Source organism: Elgaria multicarinata, chromosome 12, assembly GCF_023053635.1.
Source record: "Elgaria multicarinata webbii isolate HBS135686 ecotype San Diego chromosome 12, rElgMul1.1.pri, whole genome shotgun sequence".
Classification (NCBI taxonomy): Eukaryota; Metazoa; Chordata; class Lepidosauria; order Squamata; family Anguidae; genus Elgaria; species Elgaria multicarinata.
This window is the reverse complement of record NC_086182.1, coordinates 32,878,082-32,902,740: the sequence shown is the minus strand read 5'-3', so window position 1 is coordinate 32,902,740 and position 24,659 is coordinate 32,878,082. Positions and strand designations below refer to the sequence as shown.

Genomic DNA, 24,659 nt, shown 5'->3' with positions numbered 1-24,659 from the left:
TGCCTCCCAGGGGATGGTCTTTGGGGCTGGAAGCAGGCAAGAGCAGGCACTGTTGGTTCAGCTCCCCCATCAGGCTTTCGGCTTGTCCGGAAAAGCAAACCTCGGCCACACGGTCCCCACCCTTGCCTTGATCCTCCGTGGGGAAGGAGGAGAAACACACACACACCCCACTGCTGCCCTTCCCTTGTCGATGCGGTGAAAAGCGGACGTCCAAAGGAAGAGTTGCCCCCACAGCAGGGAGACCGATGCCACAAGACGTGGGGGGATGCAACAGCCTAGGAAGGGCGGGTGTCCTGCCCACGCACCACAGCCCCTCGCCCACTGCCATGAAGGACTACACCGAGATCATCCTCTACCCTGAGGCGCAGGATCAGAGCAAGGTATGTGCAAAAGAAAGGGGAGCATCCATGTCGGGCGAGCTGCGTATGCGCCCATAGTCCCTGAGCACTGTCCCTGTCTTTATGGTTGTCTTTTTAGGGCGCCTGAAGAAAACCTGGTTATGGGCCAAGTTAAAGTTGCCTTTCTCCCCTCCGTTTCAGTCTCTCCTCCCCACTGCCTGGGTCTCTAGAAGTTAAATCTTGGAGCAGGTGCACATATAGGGTTTCTGCCTCTGATACTGGAGGTAGCGCATGGCTCCTAGTCCTGATGGCTATGTGCTACGTTCAGTATCAGAGGCAGTAAGCCTATATGCACCAGTTGCTTGGGAGCATGGGTGGGAGGTTGTTGTTGCACCTGTGTCCTGCTTGTGGGTTCTTGGTTGACAGCTAGTTGGCTACCTTGTGAACAGAGCACTGGACATGATGGAATCTTGGTCTGATCTAGCAGGGCTCTTCTTAGGTTCACATGCATGAACACAAAAGGCATTGTTTAGGGCATGAGGTGCAATGTTGTTGCACACTGGGATTAGCAAGGTTTATCTTGCACCCCAACAATCCAAGGAACATTCTTTAAATGTGTTGTTGTTTTCCGGGCAAATCTTTCACCCAGAGAGCAAATACCCTCTTTGCGTTTGAATTTGTGCAGGACAGGATATAGCAAAGGAAATGGAATCCAGAACACAGTAGATAGAGAAGAACCTGCCGTCGGCTGTAAAAGTTGGGAGGGGATCCCTGGCTGACGAGAACAGAGAGTTACACATATGATCTCGTGTTTCAGTCTGTGAAAGTCTGGAGGGCATGAAATTAACAGTTATAAGCTAACAGGGCCTTGAGCCTGAGCATCAATGCTCCAACGCTCTCATGTAGTGGGGTTTGCTGTCCCAAAACCAACGTAGCATCGTGGTTAGAGTTTGGGATTTGGACTGTGTTCAAATCTTAGCTCACCTGTGGATCTTACTGGGTGAACTTGGACCCGGCAAGATTGCTCAGGTGAACAGGGTGGGTTAACTCTTTTCCTCCCAAAATCCCCACTTCCCCTGTGAGGGAAACTGTCATTAGGACCAAAAGGCAACTTTCCTCCTAGAGGGAATCACAGGTTTGGATGTGGGGTGGGGTTGTTGTTGTGTTTTCAGACCCTTTGCATAAGGAGAAAGGGTTGAACCCACACTCACACATCCTGATCTCAATCCTGACGCCCCCTCCCTGTTGTGAAAAGTCCTATAATGCCCCCCCTTTTAAGTAAAAAGGTTGCTGAGGGTTGAATAAAAAAAGTAATGTGCAGAGTTAACAGAAGAGCAAAGAATTGGGAAAAACAGGTGTGTGCATGTGCAAAGCTGACCGGGGAACATGAACAACATAATGGGATGTCATTAGCTGAGTTCAGGGGGAAATGCTGAACAAAGAGACTTCCAAGATAAGTCCAAAACCTGAGGCAAAGAGCGTATAACTTAGGGATGTTGCCAGCAAGTGAAGAGGTGGTCAAGGCTTTTAAAGAAAAGGTGATGACCGTTAGCACCTAACAGCATAATTTTGAAAAAGCCCAATTAATGTACAACCAGGGCACGTAGTCAACAGGTGTGTTTTTCCACTTCGCGCAAAGTCTAGAGGGAAAGAGAATTTAGGATTCCCCACACACACACCAATCAGCAGAACTCTGATGAAGACTGGAACCCCAAAGAAACATCCGTGCACACCACACCTCGTGCGTTTGAGTAGGAAACCACCTTTCGGGCCACCGGGCTCCGTTGCTCCAACATGGGTAACTATCTAAGCAAAAGTAGAAAGTGTGAATAGGGAGAATACAGTTCAATTCAATGTAAATAAGGGTGTTTTAGAATTGCATTTTGATTTGGAGTTATTATTATTATTATTATTATTATTATTATTATTATTATTATTATTAATTTATTTATATAGCACCATCAATGTACATGGTGCTGTCTCAGCTTGTAACTCACCCTGTAATCCCAGCTATATGTAACATTCTTACACCACAACCACACACAGAGCACCTGCTATTATATTAACAAAAAGACCCACCCACCCCCCAAAAAATTACACTTCACCTTGTTTGGCTCACTGTTGAGTCAGGGTTAACGTATGTCCTGTTTTTCTTGTACCTCTCCTTCGTAAAATCCCTGCTCTTCCAGTTTTGTTTCCATTTATCTGTGGTTTTTTGTTTTTCAAAAGTGTAACTCTCCCCCCCCGCCCCCAACGTTTTGTGAGAGTTCCTAGCTTTGTCATACTTCAGGGTTCACCTCCCTCCCTGGAATCTCTAAAAGTTTGATCTCAGTAGAAGGGTTGTCTCCAGTGTCAACGCAAGCAACCTTGAGTACCATTGGGCCAGGGGGTGGTGGGAGGTAGAAAGGTGTGTAATAAAACAAATAAGTAGTGGGGGGATTCCACACGTCGTACTCAGGGCGCTTCCATCCACCCCCAGTGCACCCCGAAAACGATCGTGTAGCTTGCCTGGAAAAGAGACGAGGAAGAGGCGTCCTTGCTGCCGCCGCCGCTGCCCACCTCCCCGCTGGCCTTCTGCTGCCGGCGAAAGAGCTGCCGGGTCGGGGAGCTTCTTTCGCTCTCCACCCTGCCTTCTTCCGCCGAGCAAGATAGAGGAAGGCAAACTATTTGAGTGGCTTTGAAAGGAGGTTGGATAAATTCCTGGAGGAGGAGGAGGAGGAGGAGGAGGAGGAGGAGGAGGAGGAGGAGGCGGCGGCGGCTATCAATGGCTATCAATGGCTACTAGCCCTGATGGTTATGTGCTGCCTCCAGTATCCAAGACAATAAACCTGTGTGCACCAGCTGCTGGGGAACATGGGTGGGAGGGTGGTGTTGGCCACTGTGTGAACCAAGTGCTGGTCTAGATGGACCCTTGGTCTGATCCAGCATCAAGGCTCTTCTGATGTTCTTAAGTTCTTAAGGTTGACCGAGGCCAGGGAAGCAGAGTGCGTAAAACAATCCGGAATTCTCCCATATGAATGGAATTAGCAGCGTGGCTTTTTCCACGGATATCGCTGATAGTAACATGTTATTTATTCCTTATGGGCTGGGTTAATGTAAAAGGGCCTGCTTGCGTGCGCTCCTAAAATAATAAACCCAATCATTGAATTGCGAAAGAATGCCGGAGTGGATCCAGCCTGTACTTCCCTTGTCGGAAGCCGCGGCTGCCTTGGTTTGAAGAAGAACATCGACCCAGCAGGGAAAGGGGTGTGGAGGTTCAGCCTACCCGCTCCCACTGCAGTCTCTTTACATGGCCAGACTTCCTTGCTTTGCAGCCAAAGATACCAAGCTTTTTCCAAAATTCTGAGCAGCATCTCACAAATGTATGCTTGCATCGAATACCGACAAATGCTCAGGGCCAGATTTCTTTGTTGATGTATTTTCAGTTGCTTTGCTGTTTTATTCTTTTATGGTTGTTCTTGGTGATGGTGGTGGAGGTGGCGGTTCTGTCCTTCCTCCCAGGAGATTCTCTCTTAAGCAATGTCAAATGTGACTTGACATTTAACATGCAAGCGTGTTTGTTTATTTTAATGCATATAGCACTGGCTAGGGTGTTGGGGGGGGGGGGCGTGTGTAATAATGATCAAGATCCCCCAAAGACATGGAGAGGAAATGTGACCTTTGACTCCCTCTGTGGAGGGGAAGTTTAACCCTCTCCTCCCTGCTTGCAGTCCTGAAGAAGATTCCTCCTCAGATGGGGATATTTACATCAGAAGAAAACCTCCTTTGGCACAGATGGCGGATTTCATGACCAATCACCACACACACACAAAACAGCAAAAACATATTCAGAGGAGGGATTGTTCCTCAGGAACAGAGCAGGGGATGAAAGGATTATATATTCTCCCTCTACCGGAATACTGATAATTATTTATCAGCCGTCCGTCCATCCCATCTCAGCTGGGCCCACCTACACACTAAAAGATTTTTAAAAACGTATTTCTTTAGCCATTTCTTTGCTGATTTTACGACCCAGCTTATGTTTCTGGTGTGGTTTCCGATTTCAGTTTTAACCGCAGTTCTAACAAATGTTTACACCACCCTGGAATTGGTTAATGAAGGGTGTTATAGAAATATTTGAAATGAACAAATAATAACACGATCCTATGCTGGCTGGGGAACGCTAAGAGTTGTAGGACTTTTTTTCCTCTTGAAACATGCATAGGATTCACCCTAAGTACATTAAGCTCATGCGTAATTTGTCCCTGAGCCAGTGAGAGATTCCCCTCCTGCCCCAAAGTCCTTTGGTGCAAGGATTTCACTAGCTTCAATTCCACTCTGGCTTTGCAGCCCAAATACTCATCAGTCACCTGTTCTGTCACACAATGGCTTGGTTCACACATAATGGTAAACCATGATTTAACCCATGGTTACCCAATGGTTTGTTGGCCTATCCAGGGATTGTCAGGCAGACAATCAAACAAACCATGGCTTGTTTTCTCAATCCCTGGTTTGTTTGTTTTCCTCCTCCTTTGCCTGATCCCTCCCTCTATCCCAAATGCCTTTGTGGCACTGTACTCCTAGCATGTGGAACAACTGGATTGTTGGTGGTGGTTTTCCCAATTTTTCTCACTGTATAGCCCACAAACAATCCATGGTTCTGGATTCACATTTAACAACAACCCTTGGATTAAACGTCACGGAGTGCTCAACCCAACAACAAACCATGGCTTCTCTTTCTGGTTTATTCGCGGATAACAAACCATGGTTTGTTAGTGCAACCATGTTCACTCATCACAACAATGCAGAATTCAACAACCCAAACCATGGGTTAGAGTTATCTGCAAACCCAGCTACTATCTCTCAAGAAAAGAACTTTGTGTTCCACCCTGAGGTTCTTGGAGAAAGGGCAGGTAAAAATTTAATTTAATCAGTGCTGCTTTCTTCCGCAGTTGGGAGGGTGGGGAAAAGATAGAGAGATCCATGTATGTCTCACTGCTGCCTGGTTTCCCCCAGGAAAATGCCAGCTCCCCGGGTCCACCTCCTTTGCCACGGTTCTTGCTGACGGAATTCTCCAACCCCGTATTCGAGGAGGATAGCGAGGGAGCAGCCCAGAGTCAACCCGATGGCGAGAACAGAAGCAGCGTGAAACTCACTGCCAATGGTTTTGGTATTGCCGGGCGAGGGGCGGTCTGTGTGTGTGTGTGTTTGAGAGATGGATAGAGAGATCTAAGGAGTTAACATGGGGGGGCTGAGGAAATGATCTGGGGTGGGGGGAATCCCTTCAGCCACCCTCCCCCCTGAGTGCAAAGGCGATTGGGGAGTGGTTCAAATCATATTCAGTCTGCACAACAAAATCAATCTCAATAAAACCCAATACAAATGTATTAATAAATTAATGCTGAATTTGAACCACTTTAATAAAACCAGTTTAAAGATAAAGATCCAGCAGAAGAAAGAACCAAAGGGCTTTGGAGTCGCCCGTCAACAGCACCTGCACAGCAGGCTGAGCTGGGCACACAGGCCCCTTGGTCAAAATCTCCCCCACTATGGTGTGATGTACTGAATTTCTATTTAAATTATAATTATTATTTCTAAATTTGACTCTATGCACATTTTATGTAGACTGGTATCTTCATTTTCCGGGGGGGGGGGGGGAGGGAAGGGCACGGTACCTGTCCTCTTTTGTGGTGATTTACAAGTGGCCACCCTAGTTCTGTGTGATGGCTGCATTGTGACGCTGCACCCCTCTTCTCTACCGGCAGCCCAACAAGTCCGGGACGTGGCAAGCAGGAAGTTCAAGCCGGACTGCAAGTTCTCCTGGCTCTGCGTGGCCATTCTCAGCACCGTGCTCTTCCTGCTGCTGGCTTTATTGGTGGGCATCATCATAATCTCTCGTAAGTTCCATGCAAGACAACAACATCTCTGGGATGCCCCATTTACAGGGATGTTTCCTTAATTCTGGGGAAGGCAATGGCGAACCACCCTGCTACAAAGTTGGCCAAGAAAACGTCCACGAAAGCAGGGCGTCCCTCTAGGACTAGGACTCAAGTGCATGCACGAGAAGGTTCCTTTCCTTTCCTTCCTTAATTCAGGCCTAACTTCTCCATACTGTCCAGGGCAATCAGTGATTCCTCTTGAGAAAACCTTTGAAGGCTATCAAGGGACTCCCTACCACTCCCTCAAAGTCCATTAACAACCATTTATTTATAGTTTTAAAGTATTTTTATCCCACTTCTCAGTCATAAAGTATCCTGGAGTAGCTTACATTTAATCAGTAAAATAAGACAATCCCTGACTGCAAATTTACAATCTAAAATGGCCCAAGGAAAAAGGAAGGTGGTGGTGGTGGGAGGAGTCCCCTGTGGACAGTGTAGGGTTGTTGTTGTTTTCATATGCACACTGAATGGGCTTGTTCACACAACACACTATCCCATACTCAGTAGTCGAATGTGGCTTGTTTTGAACCGTAGGTTGTTTGTTGAACCAGGGGTTAGCGTGTTGTCTGAATGCAGCCAGAGTGGCTTGTTAACCATTGCTGTGGATTATTTTCTCAAACAAGCCGCCTTGTTGTTGAGTTATTCAGGGTGCCATGCTGCATGGTTAACAAGCCACCCTGGTTGTGTTCAGACAACGCAATAACCCACCCGGCAGAAAACGTGCTGTGTTCAGACAACGCACTAACCCACAGTTCAACAAACAACCCTCTGTTCAAAACAACCCACACTCAGCCACTTAACATATTGTGGGGATCTGTTCTCACTCTAGATCTCCAGGCATTGATCCAAAGGTCTGAATGGAGCCTGGGTATGTGTGCATAGGCTCTGAAATAGCCTTTCACATCCAAGCACATTGGCCTACAATTCCCATAGTGGTTGAACAAGACTACTTTGGACCTTTGGCTGAACCCACAGAGACTGGGGCAGGATGTGATCCCTGTTCTGTCCCTCCCTGATGTCAATGAAGGCTTGATTGTTGTCTGAACAGGGCTCATTTGCCCCAGATTTCAGAGTCCAGTCTTCAAGATCTCTGGGCCCTGGGCTTGAGAATCCTGGGGTTAATCATGATTGTGGGGGCGGGACCACGATTAATTCAGCAGGTAAGTGATCACTGGGTAAGTTCATTATTATGATTATCTCTCTTTTCTCGCTCACGGCAGTTTTTCCAGACGGACATGACAGGCTTTGCCAAGTCAAGCTGTCTTTTACTGATTAAAGGAATTTCCTGATGATGGAACATGTCTCCTGACGCCATTGTTGCAAGTTGTGTGCTTTTGTAGTAACCACGCATAATGTTATGATCCATTTCATCTGACCAAGCTAAGCGTTGCCTTGGGTGGTGGTTGCCTGTGGAACAGGCAAACCACGTCTGGGGGTATTTAGGTGGTTATTCTTCTCCTTATTCATTTCCTGTTCGTTTTCATGTTGGCCGACTGTTAGATTCGTGCAGAGTTCTCGGCCTTGACGCTGCCCATTCGAGGCTTTTCTTCTAGTTTTCGTAACCACTGTTTCACACTAACAGGGTGGTTAGCCCTGACTAGTGGGGGTTGGCTAGGGTCCGTGGGTGTGCTGTGCCCGTGTAACTCTGTAAACAGTTACCCCTTGCAGTTGTTGTTATGTATTCACCCATGAAGGCTCCGTTGCCTCAAATATTACCACCAGCTGCCATTCTAGCAGGCTGAGCTGAGAGAGAAGGAGAGAGAGAGAAGCAGAACTATTCCACCAACCCCACCGACTTTTTTTCCCCTTTTCCCTCCTCATCCCTTTTTCATTGTATGTCGTGTCTTTTTAAATTCTAGGCCTGCAGGCAGGGACTGTCTTGGAGGGAATCTACACATCGTTGTGAGGGCGCTTACATGCGCCCCCAGTGCGCCCCCACAATGACTGTGTAGACCGAGAAAGAAGAGACGGAGGAAGAGGCGGAGGAGGAGGCTAAGAGCCACCCAGGTCGGAGAGCTCAGCGGAAGCGGAAGCCGAGCTCTCCAACCCGGGTGGCTCTTACCCCGGCAGCAGGAGGCCGGCGGGGAGGAGGAGGCGGCAAGGACGCGGCCGGTTCCCCAGCCGCCGCCGCCTCCTCCGCCTCTTCCTCCGTCTCTTCTTTCTCGGTCTACACAGTCATTGTGGGGGCGCACTGGGGGCGCATGTAAGCGCCCTCACAACGAGGTGTAGATTCCCTCTTGTCTAATTGATTTTATGTAAACCACTCTGGAAGCCTGTTTGGCTATGGCATGGCATAAAAAGACTTCAAATAAATAAATAACAGGGCACTCTTAGGGCCACCTCTAGCAAAGATGGTGACTAAACCTCATGCATTATTGTTGTGTGCTTAGGTTAATTTTAAAATGTGCACATTTACAAGGGATAAATCAGTGGGATGGGAAGGAGGTTGGGGCACATGGAACTCTGATTGGGGCAGGGGCTGCTGGGAGCCAAACGCCAGCAAGTCACTCTTTCCTAACTTCGGCCTTCTTGTCCCCTTGTCTCTGCATTCTCTTTCATGGCCACAGAGCTGAAATCCGCTCACCCAATCAAACCCTCACCTGGGGCTTCTTATGCCCACATCCTAACCAACGCTACTTCAACACCCATCACCAGGACCAGGCCAAGCCCTAAATCCACAGCCGCACCATCCCAGGGAGAACCACGTGCAACCACGACGCCAGCACCTCGTGAGTAGCCCCATGGAGCTGAAGCTGTGGGCTTTTCTCCATGAGGTCTTTAACCCTCACCGAGTCTTCTGCTTCCGGATTCTTTGTGGGACTCAAATCGGCTCCTTTCTTTATCTCCTCTTACAGTGTGTGGGGGGACCCTACATGGCCCTGAGGGATCCTTCAGTTCCCCCAGCTACCCTGCCGACTACCCTCCTAACGTCCTGTGCAAATGGCACATCCAGGTGATGGCTGGGATGGCCATCCAACTGAAGGTGGAGGTGCTGGATGTGGAGAATTCGGCCTCGTGCCTCTACGACCGGCTAGAGATATACAATGAGCAGAATGCAGACTCACTGTGGGACGGGAGCATCAAGTAAGGAGGGACAATGGCATTCAGTGCAGCAGGGTAGGCCCGGGGTGGGTGGGTGTGTATGCAAAGATATTTTGCTCCCTCAGGCAAAGGAATGAGAGTGAGTGCGGTGTAGTGGCTAGCGTGTTGGCCTGATTGTTGGGAGCTCTGGGTTCTAGTCTCCACTCGTCCATGGAAGCTCACTGGGTGATTTTGAGCCAGTAGCAGACTATCAGCCCAACCTACCTCACAGGATTGTTATTGTTGTTGTGAGGATAAAATTGGGGGGGGGAGTATGTATGCCACCTTGGGTTCCTTGGAGGAAATTGTCATCCGTGCTGGAGAAATTGAGGGGAAGAAAGTGAAACAACAGAAGAACAGAGGAGAGGAGGTGATAGTAGCTAGGAGATTGTTTCTTTTGTCTTCCATGAATCTAACAACAAAACCAATTTAATCTGGTGACCATGAGATCTGAGAGAGGCAGAGAAATGTTTGTTTCATTGATTGATTGATTTGTTTGTTTGTTACATTTATATCCTGCCTTCCCTCCAAAGAATTCTCAAGGCAGTGTACCTGAGCTTTCTCCTCTCCATTTTATCCAGTTGTCATAAGCCGTACACGTCTGAGAGGGAGGAGGGTTGGATTTCTAGTCCAATTCATGGCTTCTGTCTTGTGCATTTGAATTTCACAAGGCTGCTAGTTCCTACGGCTGTGTCTCCCCCACCCACTGAGTGGTGGCAGCTGGAACGTACCACAAGTGGGGAACACTGAGAAACAAGAGGGTAGTTTTGCATGTAGTTCAAAGTCAAAAACGTACTATTTCAATCTTGTGAAATGGCGTCTTGTCAACTGCAATGCTTTTACATCTTGGTATTGCCTCCCCACTCTTAAAATCCCAACGAGATCCATAACTGAGAGCCCAAACTAGTGGTTAAGGAAGATGGGCGGGAAGGTGCTGTTAAATTCATGTCCTGCTTTGTTGGTCCCTGGTCTACAGCTGCCTGGCCACTGTGTGAACAGAATGCTGGGCGAGATGGACCCTTGGTTTGATCCAGCATCAGGGCTCTTCTGATGTTCTTGCATTCTTGCTGGATCAGACCAAGGTCCATCTAGTCCAGTAAGTGTCCATTTTGCCTTTGGATCCACTCATCACTGGAGTGCAACTCCCAGGAGCATCTCCAGAACTAAATTTTGTCCTTGGACTGAAAGGGACTTTGCCCAATGGACTTTGCTGAGACAACCCTTTTCGGTGGTGGCCCCCCGACTGTGCAATGGTCTCCCCGATGAGGCTCACCTGGCGCCAGCACTGTTACCTTTCAGGCGCCAGGTCAAGGCTTTTCTCTTCTCCCAGGCATTTAACAGCATTTAACAACGCTAAGTTTGTTTTTAATGGACCCCAGAAAAGTTGTTTTTAAATGGATACTGTTGTTTTTATACTGTTGTTTTTGATGGTTTTAAATTTTGTATACTTCTAATGTTTACTGTTTTTAACTTTTGTAAACCGCCCAGAGAGCTTCAGCTATGGGGCGGTATATAAATGTAATAAATAAATAAATATTGCCCAGAAGCACACAGCACCTTGCAAATCAAGCTCCTTTAGAGCCCTGACTGGTTCCGACTGAAACCCGGAGTGGATTCATTGTACCACTGACATCGAAGCCACCAGCCTCCACTACCCAGAATGCCAGTGTTCTTTGGCTTAAAGCTCTTACTTGCTAGTAACTAAATCTTAAGAGAGGCATTTTAACTTTTTAGAATGGAGGGGAGAAAACTGTGCAAAAGCTAGGAAACCCACAAACCACCAGCAGTTGAGAGAATTAGGGGTGGGGGCCCTGGAGAAGGGAATGTGGCTGTCATGTCTTACCCTACTGCCCCTGCCTTGGGAGAAGATGTTTCAGGTAATCAATCAGAATCAGATTCAGAACTAGAAGATGCAGCGCCAGACACCAGCCAGCACGTACCAGTGGGGGAGGAAGCTCTCACGGGGGATTCCCCAGCTGGGAGTCAGCCCTCTCCAGAGCTTATCTCCTCAAGGCCAAATCTTACACACTCAGTGGGAAGTGAGCTTTCTTCCGGAGGTGAGCGTCCCAACAAGCTAGCTGATGCTAGGGTCCGCCAGAAGCTCAAACACACAGGGCGGAAGGAAGGTGTGAGAAAGTCAGTTTGATTACGCCAGAACCTGCCTCCGCACCAGGCTCTCTGAAGTTATGGGCCGTTTGGGAAGTGGCTTCCTATTCTTCTTGAATGGACAATTGTCTTGCTTAGTTTGCACAGTTTTGCCTAGGGGGACGTTTCCAAGCGGTTAGACTCTCTTCAGGTAGAAGAGACGTTTGTTGCTTAATAAAAGCTTTGTGGATTACTTAGCAAGCCTCGCCATTTGCCTCACATCGAAAGCAGGAGTGTTCTGAGGAACATGACAGTGGTCATCTGTGGAATTTGGCCTACTGGCCTAGAGTTCAACACACCCGCTGTACGCCTACCTGTTCCCTCTTCCAGGGGGCTGTGGGAAGATGCTAGCTGTTGCTTTTGGCTCCCTTGTTTACCAGGTGGCTTTTGCAGGTTCTGCGGCTCTGTGACGCCTGCGACAATCAACAGCAACTCCAGCCGGCTGCAAGTCATCTTTGTGTCGGATGATAACACTGCTGCCACCGGCTTCAGGGCCACGTATCGAGCCATTCCACCCAGCGAAAGTGAGTGCCCTCAACTTAGGGGGATGGTCAAAGGGTGTGGGGGGGGGAGTAGGATGTCAGTGAAATCTGAAACAGAACCAAGTGAATTCGGAATTTTATGACTCCAACTCATGGATTCCACAGCGGACCAGCTTTTTCCCCGTCCGGTGGATTTCGTGGACTTGCAGGCCATTTCTCTAGCCTTTGGGAATTTTGCACAAATTTCACTGTAGAAAAATATGCCCAGAAGTTTTTTTTAAAAGCCTGGCCAAAAATGCACATTTCCCCCATAGGCTAAAGTGTGAAGATGTGCAAATTGGGGGAAATTGTGCATTTTCACATGAGCCAATTTGTGCAAATTTGGAAACAGAAAAAAGTATCTGACTCCTCTGATGGCACAAAAGGCAGCTGGCAAACTGCAAAACAGAAATGGATTTTATGCAATAATGTACATGCCTAAGGAGGAGCATGAGGAATTCTCTTTGGGGGTAAGGAGAGAGCCATCAAAGCGTTCTATCCAAACCCTGGCTATTCCTAGTAATGGTGGGAAGAAAGTGTCTATTTCTTCATTTATTATTAAATATTCTGACGTTTAGTCCCATAAGGGATCCCTGGGTTGACTAACAGTAATTAAAACTAATCAATAATATAAACAATAAAACAAAAAGCATGCAACCGCCAATGACTTAAATAAAACATAAACAGCCAGAGAAATTAGCAACAGAGGAGGAAGTTGTTATTCAAATCCATAAGCACAGTGAAATACCGTAGCCAAAACATCACCAGAGAGGGGGCAAGATGAGAATTGGGGCAAAGAGTTATCCAAGCATTGAGTTATAAACTCTGGCCGTGTGTGTACTTTGGCTAATTTTGTTCTCGAGTATAGGAAAATTCAAGTTCAGGAAACAAACTGAAAGACAACCCTGTTCTAAAATCCCAAACCCATTTGAAGCAGTTTTGAAACCGTCATAGTTTCTCCACTACCTCTACCAACACCACCCTAGAAACTATAGGATTGCACTTCTTTTTTAAGAGTTCTCATAGAATCTAGAATTGTAGAGTTGGAAGGGGCCTATAAGGCCATCCAGTCCAACCCCCTGTTCAATGCAGGAATCCACCTTGAAGCATCCCTGACAGATGGCTGTCCAGCTGCCTCTTGAAGGCCTCTAGTGTGGGAGAGCCCACAACCTCCCTAGGTCACTGGTTCCATTGTCGTACTGCTCTAACAGTCAGGTAGTTTTTCCTGATGTCCAGCCGGAATCCGGCTTCCTGTAACTTCAGCCCGTTATTCCGTGTCCTGCACTCTGGGAGGATCGAGAAGAGATCCTGGCCCTCCCATGTGTGACAACCTTTCAAGTATTTGAAGAGTGCTATCATGTCTCCCCTCCATCTTCTCTTCTCCAGGCTAAACAGGCCCAGTGACACATACCCCTCACAAAACTACAATTCTCAAGGTCCCTTAGAGAGGAGGGAGAACCCAAGAGAGTTAAAACCAGTTCCAGAACAAGCTGGTTTGTATTCTTATCCTCTTGCCCTCTGGGGGCATTTGTCTTTTCTAGAGAACTGTTCCTGGGATGAATTTCTCTGTGACCACGGACGGTGCCTCCTCCCAACTGAAGTGTGCGATGGTTACCATGATTGTCAAGACAAGAGAGACGAAGCCAATTGTAGCACGAAGCACAAAGGTACGGCTGCAGGGTGGAACCCGATAATGCAGTGAAGCAATGCTCAAAAAATGGTTGCAGGGGGAGAAATGGCACAAAGAGGTGGGAAATACAAATATTGGGGGAACAACTTCAAAAATGAAATTGTGATTTGCCTTTTCTAATGATGAAGTAGTTAAGAACATCATGGGGTGCTCTGCTGGATGAGAACTGAAGTCTATCTAGTTCAATATTGTCATGTCTCCTCATTCTGAGGCTACCCATTATCCCAAGGAGGACTCAAATTCAGAGCCCTTGGCACCCGCTTTTATATCCTCACAGCCTGAAAGCGATAGTAGCTTCTCCTATCCCTCAGCCAGATTGGAGCATGAGACTTCAGAAGCAGACACTGGCCCTTTAAGAGGTGCAGTCGGTAGTGGGTGAGCAACTGGAGGACCAGGTCCTACCACCCTTCTTATGGCCTCAGTTGACTACAGCTCTTTGCTGAGACAACAGCTCTTTACTGGAGAATGCTCCTGCCAGCAACTTCCTCCAGTGCGCTCTCCAAGGTCCTGATGTGAGCCTTGGCCTGCCCTGCATAGACAGTACAATGTTGAAATCCCCGTCCCCTAGGTCTAGTGCTTTGTCAGGACAGGTGTTTTCTACAGCAGCCAAGCAGATAAATCTGGGACACCCACAAGCTGAGCATGAAGGCCACAGGCCTCCCTTTCTGGTCAGCAATTGGGATTAAGTGACAGACCGCTTTTGCGCATAGAGGTTCTATAGAGCCGTCATGGCTATTCAGAGGACCTCGCTGCCTCCTTCTTCTCCTCCTCCTCCTCTCTGTATTTGTCTTCTCCTACTTAACGCCATCTAGGTCAGTAGCTATGGCCTCATCTTCTGAGTTCCACCCATTCATTCTGCACAGTCCATCCATTCTTCTGATACCAATCAGTGTCATTGCGTGACCCTGGGTTGTACTCGAGAGGAAGCCCAGTTTCTCTCTGCCAACCTTCTCCATGCCATTGCATGTTCTGAGAAGCCTCTAGCAATGTCTTCCTCAGTCGCCTTTTCATTTAAACCTTGGCACAAAGTTCCCTTTAGAGCAGAGGAGATGACCCTGGAGACTGAAGGCATGGCTATGGTATCTATTGTATTTTTATTTAAATTATACAACTTATTCTTAAATTTGCATACATCTTAGCACATGCAGACTAGTGCCTGTGATGAAAGCCCATCTATCATGATAATGTTGTTTTTCTCCTTCCAGGTTGTGGGGGGACTCTGACCAGCTTGGAGGGACAATTCTTCTCCCCAAATTACCCCCAGCCATACCCACATCTGCAGGTAAGTGTGGGCTAGAATCAGCTCATGGGCCAGAAGATAGAGAGCCCTCTCTACTGTCTCCATGCCCCACTGGACTGTGGGTGCTCCACGCCACTGAGCAGGGATGCTTTTGCCTCTCAGCAATGCAAGACTCTAATAACAGGCAGGATGTGACCCAGCCCTGCCTCAGTTCCTGCAAAAGTTATTGCAATCGAGGGCCTTTGACAAATAGTCAGCAGGCCCAGTGGTACAGACCCTTCCCTCTATTAGCAACCGCTTTATCAAGAGCAGAACAGCATAAGTTTCGCTGCCTGGCCTTTGAGCTGAAATCAAATGTGCACAGAAATTCAAAATGTCGCAATATTCCAGAATTGACTTGAATTTCAAATGTGATCAAATTTCACTTTTGAAATTCAGATTTTAGATAGACTTTTTTAAAAAAACTTAAATATTCAAAGTAATAATCTTAAGCTATAATATAATATCTTTTTTAAAATGAAAATGAAACAAAAAGACCCAAATCCAGTTGTTTCTATACTCACTGGAACCACGACAGCTGTGATATTTATAGTTGATCAATCTACAACTATTCTGAAACGTTTTTCATGAGTAGCATTGAGCACTTTTTATTTTATACAGTTTTTGTAATAGACCATATAATTATTTACATGTATTGTGCTCTATTTTCGTGCTTTTCATGGTTTTAATTTTTGCATATTTGTTTTTAATCTTCTGCGTTTTAATCTTTGTAAACTGCCCAGAGAGCTTTGGCTATGGGGCGGTATATAAAGGCTAATAATAATAATAATAATAATAATAATAATAATAATAATAATTGTTTATATCCATTTTCACAAATTGAAAAGAGAGAGGATAAATTAAAAAGGTGGCTCAATTTGGATCAATTAAAAATGTGCCTCCAGAGATTTGGGGAGGGGTGGGGGAGAGCTTCCAGAGATGTGAAGGCCTTGGAGTGGGGGGACGGGAAAATGCAGGGAAAAGGGAATTCAGTGTGTGTGTGGGGGGGTATTTTTCTTCCAAATTTTCTACAAATCCTTCTGTGGGCAGGAAAAATATTGGTTACATTTTTTCCAGTTCCCCCCCCCCATTTCCCCCTGTTCCCCACCCCATATCTCTAGGGGGATCACTGTCACCTTCCCCAGAACCCCCCTTAGTGTGAAGAGGCAGAAAAATGGGGCCATTTCACCAGCACCCTGCTGATGTTACTTCTAGGGAAGCCTTCCCCAACCTGGATTGCTCCAGATTTGTGGGAGCCCAGTAATTCCCAGTCAGCACGGCCTATGACATGGCGCCCAGTTGAGCAAGGTTGTTCTAGGGAGTGGGTGGGGGCGAAATGGCTGTCACTGCCCCACTGAAACACAGGAGCGGAGGGTGGGGGGAGCAAACCAGCTCCTGAATGTGTCTTTCCCTTCCAGCTGTGCCTCTGGCATATCTCAGTGCCCCTGGGCCACGTGATCGACTTGCGTTTCCTCAACTTCAGCCTGGAGTCGCAGGAAGACTGCAACTACGACTTCGTGGAGGTATACGACAGTGTGGGAATGGGGACGACCAGCATCCTGGGCAGGTACGGCGTCTTCTTGTCTCCCATAATGCATTGAGGAATTCCAACGGTTACCATTTTCCAGCCGTTGCTCCAGACGTTTCCAGGGAGGACTTCAGACAGGTTGCACGAATTTGGAATGAACGCCCACAGCAAATGAGATCAATCCTGCACCCTTTCCCATGTTCCCCTTCCCAGGTTTTTATTTTCCTTTCCCAGTTTTGGTTCTATCCCTCTACTAGGGTCCAATTTTATGAGCTTTTATTCTCGAGGATGTTCGTCAAATTTATTGAAGAATGCATTTTATTTTAGATTATATGGATGAGAAATTAATTGGTTGTCTTTGCCTCCTGTGAAATTTAAAGCAAACCTAGTAATTACTTCTGCATTTGCATATCTAGATATAAATCAGCATAAGCAAATATTATGCAGATTTGTGTCCTACAGACCTGGGCCCCAAATCTTTTCTGTGTCTAGCAACACCCCTGGTCAGGGAATTAATCACTGGAGGCAAGATGAAACATCTCTCAGGCTGTGCAGCGTTTGTCTGCTCAGTGCTTACTTTGCCTCCAGAGAATATTCTCCCCTCCCCCTGCATCTCAATGTGGGTACCTGTCTACAAATCCAGCTGCCTTCTTGTCGTCGCAGATTCTGCAGCTCCAACGTGCCGCCTGTTCTAACCTCATCGCAACACGTCATGACGGTCCTGTTTGTGGCAGATGAGGGAATCGCGGACGATGGATTCTTTGCCACCTACCGTGCCCACAGTGCCACAGAAAGTAGGTGATGAGGACTCCTGGTGCTTTGGTCTGCCACCAGCTGAGGTAGAATGGGGGGCTGGCCAGCTCTCTTCTCCACTTTTGCCATGAATACCCTTTCTTCAGAGGAGAGTTGGCTGCATCAAAAGAGACTTTCCTTCCCCAGGTAGGCCTTGATGCCTGTGGGCTGACAGCTGTGAATGCGCACTGGGGGAGGGGGGCAACTGAGAGGTACCCCCTCCTTTTTAAAAATTACTAGTGAATTCCAAAAAGGAGAACAGCCCTTAGTTTGATACAGCGAAACCTTCAAGCAAACTTACACAGCTGTCAAGAGTTGTACACATTGCGCCCGCCCTGTTTGAGTGAAGCCATGTTTGCTTGCTGGCACCTCTAGGCACAGCTCCTGCCATGGTGCACCCCTGAGAGAGGGGTCTGTCCATTCCGTTCCTGAGGGGCGAAGCTGCCCCACAACAGCGGGGAGGGGGCAAGCCTATAACTCAGGCTCCTAATCATCCCTGACTTCAAACTGTATGGACTGCAAAGCTATGTGCTGGTTTGGGAAGTCTTCCACCTAGTGGCTAAAGATGTCACTGGGACCTATTTAACTACATGGACACATTTAAATGAATTTCCAATAATTAATGGGTTTTAAGAACACAATAACCCAGAGATGCATAATTATAGGGTCCCTTTAGAATGCATGCCATGCTTCAGGTGTCTAGGTTTTACAGTCTTGGCACGATGGTGCTGACCAATAGATTGACGGACAGACAGACATCCTCTTGTACTATAATAGATTACTTCCCATTCTTCCAGGTAGAAGGGGGGTCATTCCAGAGCTTTGGGACAATTGCAGTTCTGCTGCCAGAAAATTTATTGGGGAAGCCGAGCTGAGGACACACTGTGAAGAGGGGCGGGGACGTCATAAGTCAATGCAAAAGAGCCAAGCCCCCCAACTATTTTTGTGAACCATCCAGAGAGCTTCGGCTATTGGGCAGTTTATTATTATTATTATTATTATTATTATTATTATTAGCAATAAATAAATAAAACCAGCAAGTTGTCTTGTGCATTTAAAGCAGGGCTGTGGGTGGGGGGTATTTAAAATCAAATAATTTTAATGCATGAAGTAATTTTAATGCAATGCAATGAAGACATTTTAAAAGTGCCAACTGTCTATCAACACCCATCCCCCAGTGCCTTTGCATTCATTGGCTAGAGGTCACCTGAGAGGTGAGAATAGGTTTGCTGCTTTCTGAGAAAATTGGATACAATTGTCAGCACATCTGGTTAATGAAAAGGACTAGAAACTTGATTTTTCTTTTCTTTAAATGGGAGCTGAACATTCCGAGCGATAGTCCTGAGCATCTCTGTTCCCAGAAACTACAACTCCAAAAGCAGGAAGCTTCTGCCTTCCATCCTGCCACGTCAGTTTTCCACTTCTCTCAGCGATGGAAGAGAATCCTCAGCTACAGAAATTAAAGTCTTGAGGTGGCACATGGGTGGAGGAAGATAGGGTCACATCCCCGGAGAAGAACGGCATTTGTTTATTCACAGCTTCAAGGCCTTCTGGGATTACATACACTTTGGTAGTTAGGGGTTTTTTGTCTTTTGGTTTCTATAATTACTGCTTTGTCTCTTCCCAGCTGAAAAGTCCCATGCAGAAGTGGCCATCCTATATGGACTATTAACTTAACAAAATAACAGTTGACCAGAAGCCCTAATACTCCTTTCCGGAGTTTGAACATTCCCAGGTGTGGCTGGGATTCACACACTCAGATTACCAATTTGGACAAAATGTAAATTGTTGCCTAAGAAACAGATTTCCAAAGTTGAAGCTTTATTTTTTTTTCCCCAAGGGCATCTTAACATTGAAAATTACAATCTAAACAGTACATGAGTCACTCATCCAGATTGGGAACATGCAGGAAAGGATGCCTTGCATGACCTCTGCTCCCATGCAGATTAAGGCAGAAAGAGAGAGAGAGAGAGAGCATTGTGGAGGTTAAGTAAATGTCAACAGTTGTAGTCCCAGTGATGTGGGGGTCAAGGTATTTGGGGGGTTCAAGGCTTGCAATCAAAGCATGAAAATGGAATTCTGGGAATATGGATGCCTGCTGGAGCAATGCAGCAATTTGACAGGGAATTGAAACAAAGTATGTTCAAAAGTATTTAAGCCAAACACTGTCTGTCACACACACAGCCCTGGTTCACACAACACAGCACAGCTTGTCATGGGTTATTTAACCCACAACAAGCTGCCACGGGCACCACTTTGCATATCTAACTCTCGCTCTAGGGTTGTGGTGTCATGGTCTCTTCTAGGGTTATGGGAGGGTGGTTTAATCTTCCCTCGCTGGGATTGCACAACACAACAACCCCCAAGTAGGGGTTGGATATGCAAAATGGTGGCCACCACCCACCAACCTATCCACCCTGCATGCACCACAGCCTCACTGTAGGTTAAATAACCCATGGTGGGTTGTTGTATTGTGCAAACTGGCACAGGGAGTCCGACTAGATTCTCAGCCTTTCTTTCCACTGAGATGGAATTGCAAAATGTTTAGCTTTTAATTCCCCCTAGGTCATCTCTGCAGAGTTTTCCAGTTTTTCAGATAAGGAACTGAAGCTGTTAGCTTTTTTAAAAAAATGAAAGGGTTACGTGAGGCGCCCACGGAGAGTTCGGTGGCAGAGGTTGGAATAGAGGCCATCTCCAAATGATCTGAGAATCATAACAACTAGGCCCTCATCCTTCTTCTGAAAATGGCCACCTGCGTGAAACTCGAATGCTGATGCTGCCGTTTAGCATGTTCAGAGTTCTAGTGTGAAGCTAGCCAGCCGTAAGTCCTGCTGTCCTCTCTTTCACCCCCGTCACCAGAAACCTGCAGCTCCTTAGAGTTTGCCTGCAGAAATGGCGAGTGCCAGGCTCAGGAGCTGGTGTGCGACGGCTGGCGTGACTGCCCAGATGGAAGCGATGAATTCAACTGCACCAGCGTCTCCTACCTGACTTTGGGTGAGTGGCAATCCTCCCTCCGGGAATGGGATTCTTGCCTTAGCCAGGTGATGGCAACGCCACACATCCCCTGCTCCTGCTTCTCACCACCGCTGGAGCCAGAGCGAGAGGCAGGTGAACAAGCAGGCTGCAGCGGTGAAGAGGAGGGGACGCTGCAGGGGCCTATGGTCAGTGGCCCAACAATGCCTACCCCTGACCACCGGCCATGGCGCCACATCTCAGAAACTAAGCCACAAATCGAAACAGCTGCCTTTCAAACCTCACCTGTGACGTGATCTCACTAGGTGGTCTTAGGGAAAACACCATTTCTCAGTCTCGACTTTTCCATCCCTTAGCGGTGAGCAACAGTACTGGCCTACCTTAAAGCATCATCACAGCAACAAGATCATGCACTAACGGGCTTTGGTTTGAACACCCTCAAGCAGTCGTCTTCAAGCGTTTCAGAACTGGGGCCCAACGTTTGCCCAATCATGAAACACGGGGCCCTACTTCTTAATTTTTAACCAGGGTTCCAACCCATTTGGGGTCAAGCTGCAACCCGATTGTGGGTCCCGCCCGACCCACCAATGGAAGCCCAGTGCTCCAAAGCACAATATAGAATCATAGAATCATAGAATAGCAGAGTTGGAAGGGGCCTACAAGGCCATTGAGTCCAACCCCCTGCTCAATGCAGGAATCCACCCTAAAGCATCCCTGAAGGCCTCTAGTGTGGGAGAGGCCACAACCTCCCTAGGTAACTGATCCCCTATCGTCTTTATTATTGTTTATCACTCCAAATGTATCCACATCTCACAGGAATGAGGGTGCCAGCCAGACGTGCTTCAGGATTCTCCAATCCATGTCTTGTCTGGATTGGGGCTCAGCTTGTCAACTCAGGTCCAATTCATCCCTGCCACGCCAGTGAAGGCCTTTCACAGCTTCCTTGGCATGAACTGAAAAAAAAAAAAAGATTTCATAGAGTTGGGTGTCATGAGCCTATTGCTGAGCCCCAGCTTGAGCAGGCTGGAACCTTCATCTGATTGGCCAAGGGGGTTCATGTGCTCTTGTGCTCCTCAAAAGACAGGGTCCCTCTCCTTTCCTTCCCCTGACAGAGCTGTCCTGTGAGCCGGTCACGGTGGAGATGTGTCTGGGCCTCAGCTACAACACCACCTCCTTCCCCAACATCTGGCTGACTATTCCAGATCAGCAGGGGGCTGAAGAGCTGCTCCAGGACTATCTGGTGAGCTTGGCAGAAGGCGAGAGAAAGAGGGTGGGTGGAGGAGGGAGAGGGACGGATGCCCTCTATTTACGGGAGGAGCCCTGGCTCAGTGGTAGAGCACCTGCTTGGCATGCAGAAGGACTCGGGTTCGATCCCTGGCATCTGCAGGTGGGGCAGGGGGGGGAAAACCTGCCTGAAACCCTGGAGAGCAGTTGCTGCCAGTCAGTGTTGACAATACTGGGCCAGAGGTGTGACTCCATATAAAGCAGCTGCCTATGTTGCTATGCTTCCTTGTCGGGAGGAGGGGAGTGCAAAAGGCCAAGAAGGGCTTTGCTGTTTTGATCCTTAACGTTTTGCTTCCTCCTGGCCCATTGTTCCTTCGGGTTCTTCTACACTGTGGGGTTTTCATGCTATTTGCTAGTAATGGGAGGAGGAGGAGGAGGAGGAGGAGGAGGAGGAGGAGGAGGAGGAGGAGGAGGAAGCATTATCTTCACAGCATCCTATGATGTTTCTTTGGCTCCCCCCACAAAAAGACAGACACAGAGAGAGAGAGAGAGAGAGAGAGAGAGAGAGAGAGAGAGAGCTTGCATTGTCCTTGGAAAAGGATGCCAGCAAAATTGTGTTCTGAGCAGCCCCACAGCTGATTAATCTGTTACTACCACATCTCCGTGCCATCTTGGAGGCAGTCAGAACTCTAAAAAAGCTATCCAAGGTGCTGAATCCGCTCTAGCTTTCGCTATGAACCAGTCAGGACTCTGGTGCTTCCTTTAAAGTTCTGGCTGGCTCCGACTGAAACCCGGAGCGGATTTCCTGCCCCACTGAGATCGAGCCGCCAGCCTCCACATCATGTCACCATACTGTGGAAGCGTGGGACCACGTGGCTTGCCCGCCTGCCCATTCAGCCAGCTATTCAGGCTTGGATTGACCACGGCCAACAGTTCTGGTGGCTCCTTCTATTGGATTTGGATTGGGCAGTTCTTCGAAGGGACGTCTGTCCTCTGTAAACAAGGCCATATGGCCACCCTTTCCATAGTGGAGTGGGAAGAAGCCAAGGAGAGGCACTTCCCACCCCATTGCTGGAGGCTCGGTTCTCTGGTTCGGCGTGTGCCACCACCACCTGACCGGTTCCTTCCCCTCGCTCGCTTTTCAGATGCTGAAGGAGCTCTCTTGCTACCCGTCTCTGCGCTTGCTGATGTGCAGCCTCTTTGTCCCGAAATGCACGCCGGACGGGGGCGTCCTGCAGCCATGCCGTTCCGTCTGCCTGGGGGCCGAACAACGTTGCCAGCAGTCCCTCGCCCTCCAGGGTGTCCCGTGGCCTCTGAACTGCAACGTCCTGCCCGATTCCAGCAACCCTTTGGAGTGCTTCATGCCCTGAAGGGACGCCCTCCATTCGAGGCACTGGGGGTCCAAACGCCTCTTTGGAGGCCGCCGGTTCCGAAGTGACGGTTCCAACCCAAAAAAGCCTTAGCGTCTACTCGGCCAAGGGGGCACCGGAGGGGGGTGGCTCCTGAAAGCCTCTCTAGGGCAGGGCTGTTGGCTTTCTTTCAGTCCGAGGGGTGAATTCCATTCTGGAAAAGGACTTGGAGCTACATTCCAGTTGTGGGGAGGGGAATCAAGGCAAAATACCCCTCAAATGCCAGCATATTTAGCTTAAAGGGCTTTACTGCGAACAGCTAAGTCCCAGGAGAAGCGTTTCAAGCTTTTAGAGTCAAGTGGAGGGGTGGGGGTGAGAGAATGTGCAGAAGCTGGAAAACCACCAAAAGGGGTGTAGCCAGGGAAAAGGGGTGTGGCTATCAGGGGTCAGATATGGCCCACGGGGGCGCAGATTTGGCCCATAGAGAGGCCGGATTCAGCCCATGGGCCTGAGGTTGCCCACCCTTGCTCTAGGGAATCAGTGGAATGGAGTTCCAGCAACAGGAGGTCCAATGGCAATGCTGAAGATCCATTCTCCCCACCACCAACACGGCCCCTCTTCATTTTGCCTCTGCCTCTATCTCTATGCACTTTGATGGCGCTATCTAAATAAATATGATAATAATAACAATAATAACAATAAAAATAATAATAATACCATAATTAAAGCCGCAAGGTAAAGCTACCCAGCGATTTAAAAGCCTCTTTGATTTTAAAAGGATCCTCCCCTCCACATTAATTGGGTACATTTTCAAAACACTGTTGATGGTTTCAATGTAAATACTTACAAATGCAAGTTTTGCAAGCCCCTTCATAAAGAAGGAATTTCTCCTTCTCTCACACAGGGGAAATGCCACCTGCAGGCATCATTTGAAAACAAAGGATGACTAATTTCTCCATAAAGATTATGTTGTTTATATGCAAATCCATTCAGATTTGATTGATTAACAGATTAAAAGTATGGAATTAACCCATTAAGATTCTATTAATTGAGTGACAGCCCTGATAATAATTCTTGACTATTTATCAGCAAACAAGAATCTCCTGTGGAATCTTTCAAAGCAACACAACGTTGCACTATACCAATTTATTGGATTATGAATTTACACAAATCTCTGTTCCGGTCTGCCCTTTACTTGTGACAATGTGTCTTTAAAACAGCTCCCCCCAACAACAACAAAAACTTCAAAATTAATTGTCAAAGAAAGCTAATTTTTGCATCTTCTATAAATTATGTAAACATAGCACAATTTGCTGAATTTTGCAAAATGTATTCCACTTCTGAAATGTAAGCCAGAGATATGCAGGGCCCAAAGTCCTGCTTCATGAACATTGGAACTCTTATTCAGCTGTTACTTTGACTTCAATAAGTTCAGTCTGCATACTTTCAAGCCTATCTTAAGGACTAGATGCTTGATTATTACTGGGGGCGGGGGGGGGGGGGTTAAATGAAAGCTGTGATTCAAAGGAAGCTTAATCATCCACCCAAAACCACATTTTGTGAGTTTTCTGTTCTCACATGTAGCACGAAATGCCCTCACTGCAAATCCCTGCTGAAAGTATTTCAAACCAGAATATGTCTGGTTTAATCACGATTGTGCTGGGATGGTGAAGAGCCAAGAGTTTCTCCTTTGGAGATGGAACTATTACAGCGGAGTCCTCCAAAGCAAAAGAAACAGAGCAGATGAATGCTTCATGGGTTTCTACTGTTTCTTATATACCCCAAAGCAGATTTTTCTGAACCAGTGGTGATATGCAAATG

General features: G+C 47.5%; 1 protein-coding gene across 1 annotated transcript; it reads left to right on the top strand.

Moving 5' to 3' along the window:
- Nucleotides 1–311: 311 nt before the first annotated feature.
- Nucleotides 312–22,859, top strand: MFRP (membrane frizzled-related protein). Its single transcript, XM_063138988.1, has 13 exons — nt 312–380; nt 5,334–5,487; nt 6,083–6,214; nt 8,824–8,985; nt 9,112–9,340; nt 11,876–12,006; nt 13,545–13,670; nt 14,899–14,975; nt 16,391–16,539; nt 17,164–17,294; nt 20,152–20,286; nt 21,378–21,505; nt 22,635–22,859. Exons 1-13 carry the CDS (start codon nt 327–329, stop codon nt 22,857–22,859), a joined length of 1,833 nt encoding a protein of 610 aa, XP_062995058.1. The 5' UTR covers nt 312–326.
- Nucleotides 22,860–24,659: the final 1,800 nt, after the last annotated feature.